This window comes from Nymphalis io, chromosome 7 (genome assembly GCF_905147045.1).
Source record: "Nymphalis io chromosome 7, ilAglIoxx1.1, whole genome shotgun sequence".
NCBI classification, from domain to species: domain Eukaryota; kingdom Metazoa; phylum Arthropoda; class Insecta; order Lepidoptera; family Nymphalidae; genus Nymphalis; species Nymphalis io.
The window spans coordinates 3,928,921-3,943,245 of record NC_065894.1 but is presented as its reverse complement, the minus strand read 5'-3'; the positions used below and the strand labels follow the sequence as shown (position 1 = coordinate 3,943,245).

The 14,325-nt window shown below is 33.3% G+C and overlaps 1 protein-coding gene across 2 annotated transcripts; it reads right to left on the bottom strand.

The window, feature by feature from the left end:
• Positions 1–2,368: 2,368 nt before the first annotated feature.
• LOC126769616 (persulfide dioxygenase ETHE1, mitochondrial) lies at positions 2,369–13,732 on the bottom strand. Of its 2 annotated transcripts, XR_007669405.1 has the most exons (7): positions 13,443–13,732; positions 12,137–12,260; positions 11,191–11,335; positions 10,099–10,313; positions 6,796–7,066; positions 4,811–4,922; positions 2,369–3,492 (listed from the first exon to the last, which is right to left on the bottom strand). XR_007669405.1 is itself a non-coding variant. In XM_050488488.1 (6 exons), exons 1-6 carry the CDS (start codon positions 13,454–13,456, stop codon positions 3,452–3,454), a joined length of 810 nt encoding a protein of 269 aa, XP_050344445.1. In that variant the 5' UTR covers positions 13,457–13,731; the 3' UTR covers positions 2,369–3,451. The 2 variants fall into 2 exon arrangements, 1 of the variants encoding a protein (XP_050344445.1); XM_050488488.1 differs by lacking the exon at positions 4,811–4,922 and having other exon boundaries at positions 13,443–13,731.
• Between the last annotated feature and the right edge of the window lie 593 nt (positions 13,733–14,325).

Sequence of the window (14,325 nt, the reverse complement as noted above, 5' to 3'; positions counted from 1 at the left end):
ATTAGTAATATATCCGTTAGTATTGGCTACTCATGTAAAGGAAATTAAATATATTAATATTTTAAATATGTTTGATAAAGGAAAAAAAACGGTACAAATAGAATAAATATCAGTGACAATAGTTATGTAATACTTATCATTTACAGCATTATACAGTTATATTATTATTATAATTATACAGTCCGAATTCCAGTCCGTTTGGCGCAACTGGGTCCAGAACTTACTCGTAATATTTAGAGGTATCTGACAGTAACGTACCGTAAGTCGGTATGTGCCAAATTTAAAATCGATACTAAATGCACTCGCTGAAAACAGAAGGAAACGATACATTTTTCTTCAAAATTATACGTAGACAAGATTGTATAAGTATATACCTGTAAAATATGGAGATCATAAGGAACATACTTACTTACTTTTACTTTTATACTTTATTGTACACCACAAAGAGAAAAAAAAATACAAAACATGGATACAGCCTAAATAAAAGTAGCATACAATTTTGCGACCTTATCGCTACATAGCGATAGTAATAACTCATAGGATATGAGGTGTGTGGTGCTGTTATAATAAATAAAATAGCATTAATCTATAATTAAAACAAACTAATAAATATAAAATGCAATGTAAATATAAAATGCGCATATTATATATCAATAAAAAATTTATATTATCAATACATTTAAAATTACAAGTATATAATATAAATACATACTATAGACAATAAGAACGAATAAAAACGATAAGTCCTCAAAAATAACAAATGGAAAAAAAATGAAAAATAAAAAAATAAATAAAAGAAATTATTGGTAATAAGCCATTTGAGACAGAAAGTGATCTTTTACAAGTTTTTTAAAAATGGCCATGGATTTGGCCTCCCGAATATTAATATCATAATAACAGTAAGAGTTAAAGATATAAAACATCAATGCCATACATATTAAGCCAATCATAATGCAACCGAAGCTGCCAAGCAGTTTTTGGTTAGCATCCAATTGAAATCCGTTATAAGACATGCACAATCGGTTGCAGCTTACCAGCTACTGGCGTGACGGCAGTTGTCTTATGCTTTTACAGTTGCTTTTAGGCGTTAATTTGTCAAATTCTCGTACTACATTTAGCAAATTAAAAAAATAAATGCTTTCTTTATTTGTATGCTTTATCTATTTACCTGCCACTTTAGTTAGTTAACGAAAAATAAAAACTAGCATTACGAAATGGCATGCCATTATACATTATGTAATATTAGATACAAGGATCTGAAAATAGTATACAACCATTTTCCTACCGAAATGTAATAAAGGTTATAGAAAGTATTTAAAAACATAGTTTAAAAAGTTTTTTTAAACTATGTTTTCAATTTTAAAGCTAGAGCCTATTCAAAATAAAGAAGTACAGACAAAGACACAAAATTGACATTCAATTGACATGATACCTTTGAATCTCAGCTTACCAATGGTATTTGCTTTGTATAATCTATGGTATTCGTTATACAATATAGCAAAGCTATTAGCAAATCGCATGGAATATGTAAACCAAAGTGTATTTCAACCTATTTTTCGATCGGAATAGGCTATACGTACCTACCCACTCCCGTGCCTCGGAAAGCACGTAAAGCCGTTGGTCCTGCGCCTGAATTCTTTCCAGTCGTGTCGGATTGCCGTCCCATCGGATTATAAGAGTGAGTGCACCTGTGTTTGCACACACACTTGTGCACTATAATATCTCCTGCGCAGTTGGCTAATCTCTCTTGAGATTGGCCGCCGTGGCCGGAATCGGTCTGGAGGACATTATTATTATTATTATTTATTACGGTGATTTACTACTGGTGGTAGGGCTTTGTGCAAGCTCGTCTGGGTAGGTATCACCCACTCATCAGATATTCTACCGCAAAACTTGTTATTGTTGTGTTCCGGTTTAAAGGGTGAGTGACCCTATGTAAGCGATGGTTGACATTTCTTACAATGCCATTGTCTATGGGCGTTTGGTGACCACTAACCATCAGGTGGCCCATATGCTCGTCCGCCTTTCTATTCTATACAAAAAAAAACGGACCTACATACTTGTTAACTGTATAATGTAACTGTGTATAGCTTTTTTTTTTCGCTGGAAAAACGCATTTACGCGTTTCCCCCACATGAGGTGGGGGGGTATGTGGGGCTCGCCGGTACTGAAGGCGCCGGAATACCCACTAAAAAACCAGCGGTACCCACTCCGTCTTGTCGAAGGGGCGTCACGGGATCGCTTGCGCATCCTACCGTGACGCACCGACGGTTGGCCCGCTCAAGCGGGCCTCCATAACTGTGTGTAGCTGTGTTATTTGTTATGCAAGTTACTTAAATCCTAAAAAGGTAAAAATTAAACATGAATACAACTTTAAAAATATTTTTATTACACTTTCTACTAAAAATAGATATTATAACATTTATAACAATCGGTAAATAACATGTCTTATTAAATATTGATTTGATATTAGGAACATTTCAATTAAACTTTATTCAATAAATCACAAAATCAGTAAAAGGTTTCAACTTTATATGTACTCAGAAAATAGACACCCTTATTTTGTATTGACGCCACTATAGGACCTATCCTATAGTTATACATGTCATGTCCACTTTATTTCCTAAAATAAAGTGGACATGACATGTATAACTTATATTAACTAATCAAAACTAATATTTTATATTATAAATAACAAAGTGAATACACACGAGTGACGCTGTCGAGACCACTTGTGCCAACAGCAAGTCAATTAAAAAAAAAAAATTTTTTTTTAAATAGAAATAACTGAATACCGATATTCCAAAGTGTGACATTTTGTCGTGACGTCATTCGACATGATAATGGTGTCTATTTATAAAAGTTCCATTATGTTAACTTTTCGTTTATATATTACTTAACATTCAATAAATAATTATTATATAATTATAAATCTGAATATATTTATTTGTTATATACAACAATTATAAACTACTTTTTTTCTACAAGCTTATAATAATGTTTCTTCTTCTATAACACAAAAAAAAAACAAGAACAAAATAAAACAAAAATGATATACAATTACAATCAGGTGGCCCATATGCTCGTCCGCCTTTCTATTCTATACAAAAAAAAAACGGACCTACATACTTGTTAACTGTATAATATAACTGTGTATAGCTTTTTTTTTCGCGGAAAAAACGCATTTACGCGTTTCCCAAGCATGGATGGAGGGGGTATGTGGGGCTCGCCGGCACTGAAGGCGCCGGAATACCCACTAAAAAACCAGCGGTACCCACTCCGTCTTGTCGAAAGGGCGTCACGCTCAAGCGGGCCTCCATAACTGTGTGTAGCTGTGTTATTTGTTATGCAAGTTACTATATATATAAAGTTACGTTTTTTAAATATATAATAAATTCTGATTACATGTTATACAAACGTAAAACGATAATCCGTTCGCAGTATTACAAGATCAATATATACCACATACTCGGTTCGCGGGCACGGCTTTATCTGTAAACAAATATTAAATGTGTATTAGTACAGTACAAGTGTACCTGTTATGTACACATTGTGACATATTTATATTAAAATAATAATTCCTGCAATTTAATTAATGATTTTTTTGCCTTTATATGATTAATTAGTATTATTCAGTAATATATCGTTAACATTAAATAAAAAAGCCGGGATGGCCAGTGGTAAGAACGCGTGAATCTTAACCGATGATCGTGGGTTCAAGCCCGGCCAAGCACCACTGAATTTTCATATGCCTAATTTGTGATTATAATTCATCTCGTGCTTTACGATGAAGGAAAACATCGTGAGGAAACCTGCATGTGACTAATTTCACTGAAATTCTTCCACATGTGTATTCACGTGACGGCAGCTGTCTGCTGCATGCTTTTACAGGTTACAGTAGTGTTAGAAAAACAATAAAAAGTCTTCTTTCTGCCCTTAACCCACTACGTACGGTCGGCACAACATGTATTTTCCTTCCACTACTTTCTGTATATCCTATCCTTTCTTACGAAACCCCCTATATCCATTAACATTAATACTCACTGACAATTGAAAGCGCTTTTATATTAATTATATTATAATGAAATAGTTACTCTATATTAAATACAATATTCCGGCCGTTGTAGATAGAAAAAACAAAGAAATTAGGTTACGCGCCGAGAGGAGGGGGCTCGGGTATCGTCTAAAAGTTTTGCTGGCTTTAGGAGCAGTGATCTTTATCAAATATTCTTTAAAGTAAAATTTTATCTGTTGCTAAAAAAAGCCAAGATGGCCGAGTGGTTAGAACGCGTGAATCTTAACCGATGATCGTGGGTTCAAACCCGGGCAAGCACCACCGAATTTTCATGTGCTTAATTTGTGTTTATAATTCATCTCGTGCTTGACGGTGAAGGAAAACATCGTGAAGAAAACTGCATGAAATTCATTGAAATTCTGCCACATGTGTATTCTACCAACCCGCATTGGAACAGTGTGGTGGAATAAGCTCCAAGCCTTATCCTCAAAAGTGAGAGGAGGCCTTAGCCCAGTAGTGGGACATTAACAGGCTGTTACTGTAATATAAATGTCGTAGGTTGTATGTTTGAATCTTGTTAGCCAGTTTACTCTATTATAATTTCATATAAAGTGGATTTTGTGGAATACTCGGAACGTTTTTAATGTTTTATACAAAAAAAGGCAAAGTTTGTCAATTTTTCAAAAACACCTTACCCGATTTTTCTATATAACAAGATTTTCTTTGTACATTATTTATTATTTATATACAAACAAAGCTAAAACTACATAAAGGAATTCAAATTACAATGATTACCTATTTTGAGAACTGCAAGATACTTTTATTTACATCTTCCATACATATTGTTAGTTTATAGTTGAACCTGTTATGTACACTTTGTGACATATTTATATTAAAATAATAATTCCTGCAATTTAATTAATGACTTTTATGCCTTTAAATGATTAATTATTATTATTCAGTAATATATCGTAAACATTAAATAAAAAAGGTGAGATGGCCCAGTGGTAAGAACGCGTGAATCTTAACCGATGATCGTGGGTTCAAACCCGGGCAAGCACCACTGAATTTTCATGTGCTTAATTTGTAATTATATATCATCTCATGCTTGTCGGTGAAGGAAAACATCGTTAGGAAACCTGCATGTGACTAATTTCACTGAAATTCTGCCACATGTGTATTCCACCAACCCGCACTGGAGCAGCGTGGTGGAGTAAGCTCGAAACCTTCTCCTAAAAAAGGGAGAGGAGGCCTTCAGCCCAGCAGTGGGACATTCACAGGCTGTTATGGATTAATTATTATTTATAAGTGTTTTTTTTTTATCCAAATAGATAATTTTGTGTGTAGTTGCTTTGTTATTTTTTCAATCAGAACTTTATATATATAATATTTAAAATATCGACATTCATTTCAATGATATAGTCCATATTAGTTTTGATTCGTACATTAGACCCGTCGTTGCTAAGGTCATATTAATAATTTACGAAACGTGATCTAAACAATATTTCAGTCATTCGGTATAAGTACGAGTATACAGTGATAATTTAACATTTTAAATACGTCTAAGCTGGTACCAAATGTATATAATGTCCTCCAGATCGATTTCGGAGATATTATAATGCATAAGTGTGTGCTCATAATCCGATAGAACGACCGCAGGACCAATTGCTTTACGTGCTTTCCAAGGCACGGGAGTGTACACACTTCCAACTCCCAGACTCCGGGCCGCTACTGAGAATTTTCCGACAGAAAATCCCAATAACTCTTTATTAGCCCGACCTGGGAATTGAACCCAGGACCTCCGGATCTGCGGCCTTACATCAAACCACTAGACCAACGAGGCAGTCACATCTATAAACTATTCCAACCACATTAGTCAAGACAATTAAACTACTTTGACATTGAACCGACATTATATGTATGGTCGAGATCTTGAATAATCTGTGTTATTCATTATGGATTCGTGAAAAAATTAAATTTTGAATGTCTGCGATAACTTCGATGACATTCAAAATTTAATCAGAACTTTGGTAGTAAACATAAAATAATAATAATAATATCCCGTGACATTATTCACACACGGCAATCTGATCTCAAATTAAGCAGAGCTTGTACTATGGAAGCCAGACAACTGATATACTACTTTTCTTTTGTAAATACATTCTTATATAGATAATTACATCCAGACTCAGGACAAACAGACATGTTTATGCACACAAATGTCTGTCCTGGGTGGGAATCGAACCCACGACCTTCGACGTGAAAGATAAGTATCTACCAACCACGCCAACGCTCGTCAAAATGGACTTAATTATTAATAATATTAACCAATAACTGTTTGTAATGCATTACATAGAAGAATTTTTAGCAAATCGCATATGTCAATCTAAGATTTGTCTATTTTCTAACTCATTCTTAGATTGGAATACATTCTTTCTTACTCATGATAAAAACCACACATAATAAATATATCAAATTACTACAATTTCCTAAACATTGATATAGTCAAAATGATAAAACGTTTTGAAGCGTCAAAGCGCAGTGGTTTACAGGCCGCCTGGCCATGTTAATATCGCAGGCTCGATCCTGACCCCTTGGGCTTTTGTCCCCACTTCTAACATAACCTTTATGCAAATAGAGGGGTATATAGGAATATTAATATATCCTAAAGCTTTTACAATTGAAATATCTATGGCGGTGACCACTTACCACCGAGTGTCCCATTTGCCAGTCCGCTTGTCTATTAACAATAAAAAAAAAAAAACAAAAAAAAAACTGACCAATCATTTTAGGATAAGGCAAGTTCAAGTTATCCATGATGTGAATGAACTCTTTCAATGGCTTTGTCAATCTCGGATTATATTTCTTCTCCTCCGCCACGGTTGTTGCTGTTTGTCCTTTATAATCATGAGCCGGGTAAAGCGTGTAATGATCGGGTAAAGTGAATATTTTTGTGTGCACTGAATTATATAAAGACTCCGGTGATCCTTCTTGAAAATCAGTGCGGCCACAACCCCTGATCAGCAGCGTGTCGCCGGTAAAGGCAATACCCTGAAACAAAAATAAAATTAAGGCAATTATTAAATATTTCAACAAATTTGACTTATTGCATTTGCCATGTGAATCCAAATCTTTCTTACGAGACATCGATTATTTCGAATTGTTAATCGATTAGCATTTTAACTCGATTAATACATTTGTACGCAGGTTTATGCTTACAAAGCAGAACCCTGCGTACAAATCTTATCCAATATTCTTTTAAATCTTTTAGATTCACTTGTTCTAGCTGATGCCAGGCTGATATGAATTGCTAGTACTTATTAAAATTAATCGATATCAATTGTTTAGTTATTGTGACAGCGAACGCAGGAAAAATAAATGTTGTTATATTTCGCAGACCACTACGTTAAAATCAAAATCAAAATGAGTTATTCAATATTGAAGCATTACACTCTTTTTTTTTTATAGAATAGGAAGGTGGACGAGCATGTGGGCCACCTGATGGTAAGTGGTCACCAAACGCCCTTAGACATTGGCATTGTAAGAAATGTCAACCATCGCTTATAGCCAATGCGCCACCAACCTTGGGAACTAAGATTTTATGACTCTTGTGCCTGTAATTACACTGGCTCACTCACCCTTCAAACCGGAACACAACAATATCAAGTATTGCTGTTTTGCGGTAGAATATCTGATGAGTGGGTGGTACCTACCCAGACGAGCTTGCACAAAGCCCTACCACCACCACTCGCTTATTGATAGTCATATCTGAAACTACCAACGGTTCGGAAAAGAAACACCCAGCCCTGAGAAGAACCGGCGAAAGAAACTCAGCGGTTTTTTTTTACATATGTTATGTTTCCTTTACAAAAAAAGGAGAGAGAAATAACTATGAATTTGTGTATGATAGTGCTATCATCCACAAATTCATTAATTGTAGTACCTTTAGCACACAAGCGTTCCTTTACATTTTTTTAAAATTTGACAAACGAGGCATTTTGAATGCTTTCTGGGATCAGTTATTATGGAATAGTATTTTCAATATGGCACTAAAAATCAACAACAAACTATGATTGTCTTCAAATAACAGAAATATAAATTTCGCAACGATTAAAAAAGCATTTTTATTTATGGTTATGATATGGTCAAAGAATTTTTAACGGACAAATCATATTATTACATACTAAAATGGAATAATATTATAATATATATTATTGATAAAGCTATAATATACAATAAAGGATTTATTGACTGTTTTGGTCTAGTGGCTAAATACAAGACCGCAAATCCCGAGGTCCTAGCTTCAAACCCAAGGTCGAGACAGAAAAACATTATTGGATTTTTCCATCGAAATATTCTCAGTAGGAACCCCGAGTCTGGAAGTTGGAAGTGTGGACAGTCCCATGTCTCGAAAAGCACTTAAAGCCGTTGCTACTCTGCCTTAACTTTTTCCTAGAGTGAGGTAATAGAGAGTGGTAGCACAGATGTGTTTGCACACTCTTGTGCACTATAATATATCCGCTAGTCTTCTTTTAGATTGGTAACCCAGGCCGAAATCGATCAGGAAGAAATCATCATTAATTGTTATTAATTTGTTATTTTATTATTGTTATTTTGAGTGACTATGTTTAACGTCGATATTTGACTATGAATAATTAATTTTAAAAAGTCGAGATGGCCTAGGGGTTAGAACGCGTGAATCTTAACCGATGATCGTGGGTTCAAGCCAGGGCAAACACTGAATTTTCATGTGCTTAATTTGTGTTTATAATTCATCTCGTGCTTGACGGTGAAGGAAAACATCGTGAGGAAACCTGCATGTGTCTGATTTCATTGAAATTCTGCCACATATGTATTCCACCTACACGCATTGGAGCAGCGTAGTGGAATAAGCTCCAAACCTTCTTCTCAAAAGGGAGAGGTGGCCTTAGCCCAGCAATGGGACATTCACAGGCTGTTACTGTAATTATTTATAGCTTAAGGAATTAAATTAGCATGTCACTCCATGGCTGTCTGTTATACTTAACATTACCTACCTACATTGTAAATATCAATCACTAATAAAATAATTGAATTGATACAATCGGAACTAAACTATCTACATGCGATTAACCTATCTACGTACTGTATACAAAACATACACGATCCAAGGTGATGTTTATTTTTTATTAGTTTTTCGCCCGCGTGCGAAAAGAGGGGTAGGTGTTGTGCACCCTTGTTTTTGTTTGTACGCGGAACAACGTGTATGCAAAATTTCATAACGATCGATTGAGTGGTTAACACGTGAAAGTGTGACAAAAAACAAACTCACTTACGCATTATTATAAATGCGATTAGATAAGATTAAGGGAAAATGAAAAAATAAAATGTTATTTCTTTTTGATTGATAAAAAATAAAATTGTGTATATAATAATTCATATGTGACGTCACATATTAAATTAGTGATTTAGTTCTTCATCCTTCGCAATTATTCATTGAATTACAAAAGTTTAATTAAAACATTAGTTTAATAAAGCTGAAGAGTTTGGTTGAACTAATTTATAGAACTACCAGTCAGATTTGAAAAAATATTTAGGCAAATTGTTGAGGAAGGTATAGGCTGTTTTTCAGAGCGCCACGGTAGCATGCGAAAGCGATCCCGTGGCGCTCCTCGCTGAGACGGAAAGGGTACCGCTGGTTTTTTAGTGGGTATTCCGATGTTCGGGGCGCACTCGGCGCCTTAGATACCGACGAGCCCCGCATACCCCCCCCCCCACACACTGTTCCCGTGGGGGAAACGCGTAATACGTTTTTCCAGCATTAAAAAAAACGGTATAGGCTATCATTACTACATCTTTTCTTTTTTTTAATTATTTTAGAGAAATTCATGCCTGAGTTTAATACATTGAAATTTAATTTATTTGTAGCATAGACTCCCAATAATAGCTATTTCAATAGATAATAAAATTGTCTTTTATTTCAATATGATCATTAATTAAAAAGTAACTACCTCTTTATCATATTAGTATATGTATATAATATGTGTATAATAAATAAATTAATATTAAATTGAGTAGAATTTTCAAAATAAACAAATAATTACCTGATCATGACAAATATATGTCAAGCATCCGTTCGTATGTCCAGGTGTAGCAGTAGCCAATAACTGGTAAGATCCGAAGCGGACCAAATCTCCATCCACAATGTGCAAGTCAGCTTTAGCACCAGACGCCTTGCCTATCACACTCTTGGAACCGGGGATAAGAGATTTCAGCTTCCCAGTACCAGTTACATGGTCAGCATGCATATGAGTGTTCACTGCGAATAAAAAAAGCAAAGATAAAATAATTAAACACTCTTACTATTGTATTAATAAGTTTATTGTTAAAACAATGGTCTGCCTTTTTTTTTTTTTTATAGAATAGGAAGGCGGACGAGCATATGGGCCACCTGATGGTAAGTGATCACCAACGCTCTTAGACATTGGCATTGTAAGAAATGTCAACCATCGCTTACATATCCAATGCGCCACCAACCTTGGGAACTAAGATTTTATGTCCCTTGTGCCTGTAATTACACTGGCTCACTCACCCTTCAAACCGGAACACAACAATATCAAGTATTGCTGTTTTGCGGTAGAATATCTGATGAGTGGGTGGTACCTACCCAGACGAGCTTGCACAAAGCCCTACCACCAGTAAGCCTTCTTCTTACGAATATCAAATTATTGATAAACATAAAAACAACAAATACATAGGGTCATTATAATTTATGACAAGGCATATAAAGAATTTTATAACACTTTACTAGTATATAAATAATAATATACATTTATAAATAATCTAGGCGTCTGATTGATGTGAGATGGATTTACGGGCTTATCGTCAGGCTGAAGATTTGATAAGCAGCAAATTAAGGGATCAATCCTTTTTTTTTCATTACTTTTATTGTATCTGATTAATAAGGGTTTCTAAGGGCTAGTAAAAATTTCACAGAATAGATATATATACTAGGAAAATGTGTAATTCCACCACTGACCGCACATATTCGAGACATGCATGAGTTAAAGATTTGACAGAAGATCATTTTTCCCATAATAGTGGGTACTGTGAATCAATGTAAAAATTGTCATAATTAATCAGAGACAAGAACCGAAAATATGTAATTTTAAAAAATAACACCATCGAAAACTTACTCGCATACAATAAATTAAACCCAAGTTCCCTTATCAATGCAGCATCTCTCTCCGCATGCTCTAGAACAGGATCGATTAACACAGCGTCTCGTGTTTTCACATCACCCAGTAAGTATGTGTATGTACTACTTACTGTGTCGAATAACTGTAAAGAGAGAATAATACAGACCAAGTTTTAATTTATTATATAAAAGTGAAGTAGACACACAAATGTGGAATTTGTTGGTAAGTGGTCACAATGACCCATAGAAATATTTTTTTTTTTTACACCATAATTGCTCCACCTGCCGTAAGAATTAAACTGGAATGACCCTTATGACTGAATTACACAGGCTCAGTCAATCTTCACCAAAACACAGAATTATAGAGTGATGCTACTTTACAGTTAAATAATGAAAATGGTAATCTTGACAAGGGTCTACCAAAAGTTAAAAGTTCCTTACAATAGGTATTATTGATTATGTATTATGACTTAAAATTTATAAAAATAATTTATATATGATCCTCCAAGTTATTCCTGACATGATTGGTAAATTATGAATAAATAATAAAATTAAATAAAACCTAAAATCACAAGACACACATAAAAAAACACAAACCTAATTGTAAAGGTAATAAAAAGAAAAAAACATAACAGTACAGTAACAGCCTGTTAATGTCCCACTGCTGGGCTAAGGCCTCCTCTCCCTTTTTGTGGAGAAGGTTTGGAGCTTATTCCACCACGCTGCTCCAATGCGGGTTGGTAGAATACACATGTGGCAGAATTTCAATGAAATTAGACACATGCAGGTTTCCTCACGGTGTTTTCCTTCACCGTTAAAGCACGAGATGAATTATAAACACAAATTAAGCACATGAAAATTCAGTGGTGCTTGCCCGGGTTTGAACCCACGATCATCGGTTAAGATTCACGTGTTCTTACCACTAGTATAATGTAACATCTTACCTGCCTGAAAAAGAAATCTGATCCCTTCTGCATCACTGTAGACATGTACCTTGCCTTCCCAGCATTCAACACTACAAGTGTCTCTACAATCTTCAGAGTATTTAATGATATTTTTGGTATCATTCTGTTTGAGATAACAAAGATTATTTCACAATAGAATTTAGCCTTACACTAGAGCAACTACAGTTAATTATCATCACTTATTTACTAACATGACACTGCACAGTCATAACTTGTATTTATTGCCTGGCATTGTGTGGTTATGATTGTTTTCTCTATAATATCAAATATTATCTATAGTTCTTAATGTTTTTATCAACAACAGAATTGGTAATTTTGTCAAACTCGATTATAATAAAATATTATTGTAAGATTTCTATTAAGTATATAAAGTGTATTAATTATAATTTTATTTTAGAAATTCTTTAGAAAATTCTATGTCTGGTCTGTATTTATGTTCATGGAAATCTTAAAAATAATTTGTCAATTGCATAGTTTCCCAGAGTTTCCATGGAGTGTGCATGAATTATAAAGTGTTATCAAAACATTCAAAGAAACCCTGTTAATGTATTTAGTGCTACTCCTGCGAAGCCATTCACATCACATTTGACTTTTAACTTGTGACAATCCTTGCCATTTTAATATTACAAAGCTTTACTAGCTTTAGTATTTAAGCACAGATCAAATAATACTAATTAGGAACACATTTCATCTGCAGTATTTCTGTTGAGTTAAAACATAGCTTTTAAAAAAGTCTGATATAATTCATTTCTGGCTTTCATCTATACCTTAATTACAAAGTAAGATACTGGTATGTAATATATCTGGTGTATGGTAGCTATACATTGATTAACAAATAAATTTGAATACAACAATATTGGGCTAAGACTGTGTTTCTTTATTAATATAAATAGTATGAGCAGACATAAAAAATATGATCAAATGCATACCATATGACAAATCTTTTTTTCTATATAAATAATGAAAATAAGGAACTTAATCTGCTTATATGCTATTTAGACTTTTGTGATGTGCACAATCTAGGCTATTATTTTATAGGTTTGTAGAAATCATTAAGTTAGGCAAAACCAATGTTGTCGAGTTTTATATTCTATGTTTATTTAAATAATGTCAAATCGTTTTCTTAAACAGCAAAATCTCATAATAGTCATATTTTTCAATTTTATCTTATAAGCACTTCTTTTTTAAATATCTACGAAAATTATATGCGAGAATTTAAATGGTAATGCTTTGCCAAAATGCCAATTTTACTACAACATAGATATGTATTATATATAAATATTACCTGATTCGGTACATTGAACGTGCTCTTCATTAATTGTTGACTTCAGTTTGGTTCTTAATGATATATCAATAGGTAGCGATAAGTTTTAATCAGATGATAAAAAATTGAAATAAATCATAATAAATATTTATGCATTAATAATCTACTTATGTGCAATATTGTTAGAAAAAAACTTAATCTAAAGAAAATGTCATTATTAGCATTATTTCTTTAATTTTTTTCGTAAAATATACATTTTTAAAGGATTTCGGATTAGACTTTTTAATAACAGGTAACAACAGCAACACTAACAGTAGGTACCTAACAAGTAACAACAATATTGTGCCCTGTGTCAGTGTCATAGACAATTTTGTCTATGACACTGTGGAATACAGTTTTTCTTTAAATCATCAACATCGATTTATAAATAATTATCTACGTATGTAAAAAGGTAATGCAAAAAATTAGAACCGAATGAAAAAATAATGTTATCATATAATAATAGTAAAAAAATATGTTATGAAATTAATGTTATGATCGCTATTTAAATAAACTTTCCATCATCACTTTCCATCATATTATTACATATCTTTCTATTAAAATAGAATAAACATAAACCTTTATAAAACAAATAAAAAATATAAATATATATATATATATATAATTTTTAACTTATATTTCAGAACATACTTACAGTTAAAACTTTGTTAATAATATTAAAAATGACTGGCCATAGATACATGCTTAAATGTTTTTTTTAATATTTTGACATTACAATTACAAGAGCCTTTATATCTCAGAATGGCTGATAAATAAAATCTAAAAATGCATTAAATTCTTTGTAACAGCTTTTATATATTCAAATTTTAAGTGATAAATAAATCGTTTTTTTTTCTAATAGGTT

Coding starts and splice junctions, on each gene's coding strand:
- LOC126769616 (XM_050488488.1), bottom strand. Junction 11,336..12,136: donor CAGATTTCTTTTTCAGGCAG/GTAAGATGTTAC, acceptor CTCTCTTTACAG/TTATTCGACACAGTAAGTAG. Junction 3,493..6,795: donor GCCTTATCCTAAAATGATTG/GTCAGTTTTTTT, acceptor ATTTGTTTACAG/ATAAAGCCGTGCCCGCGAAC.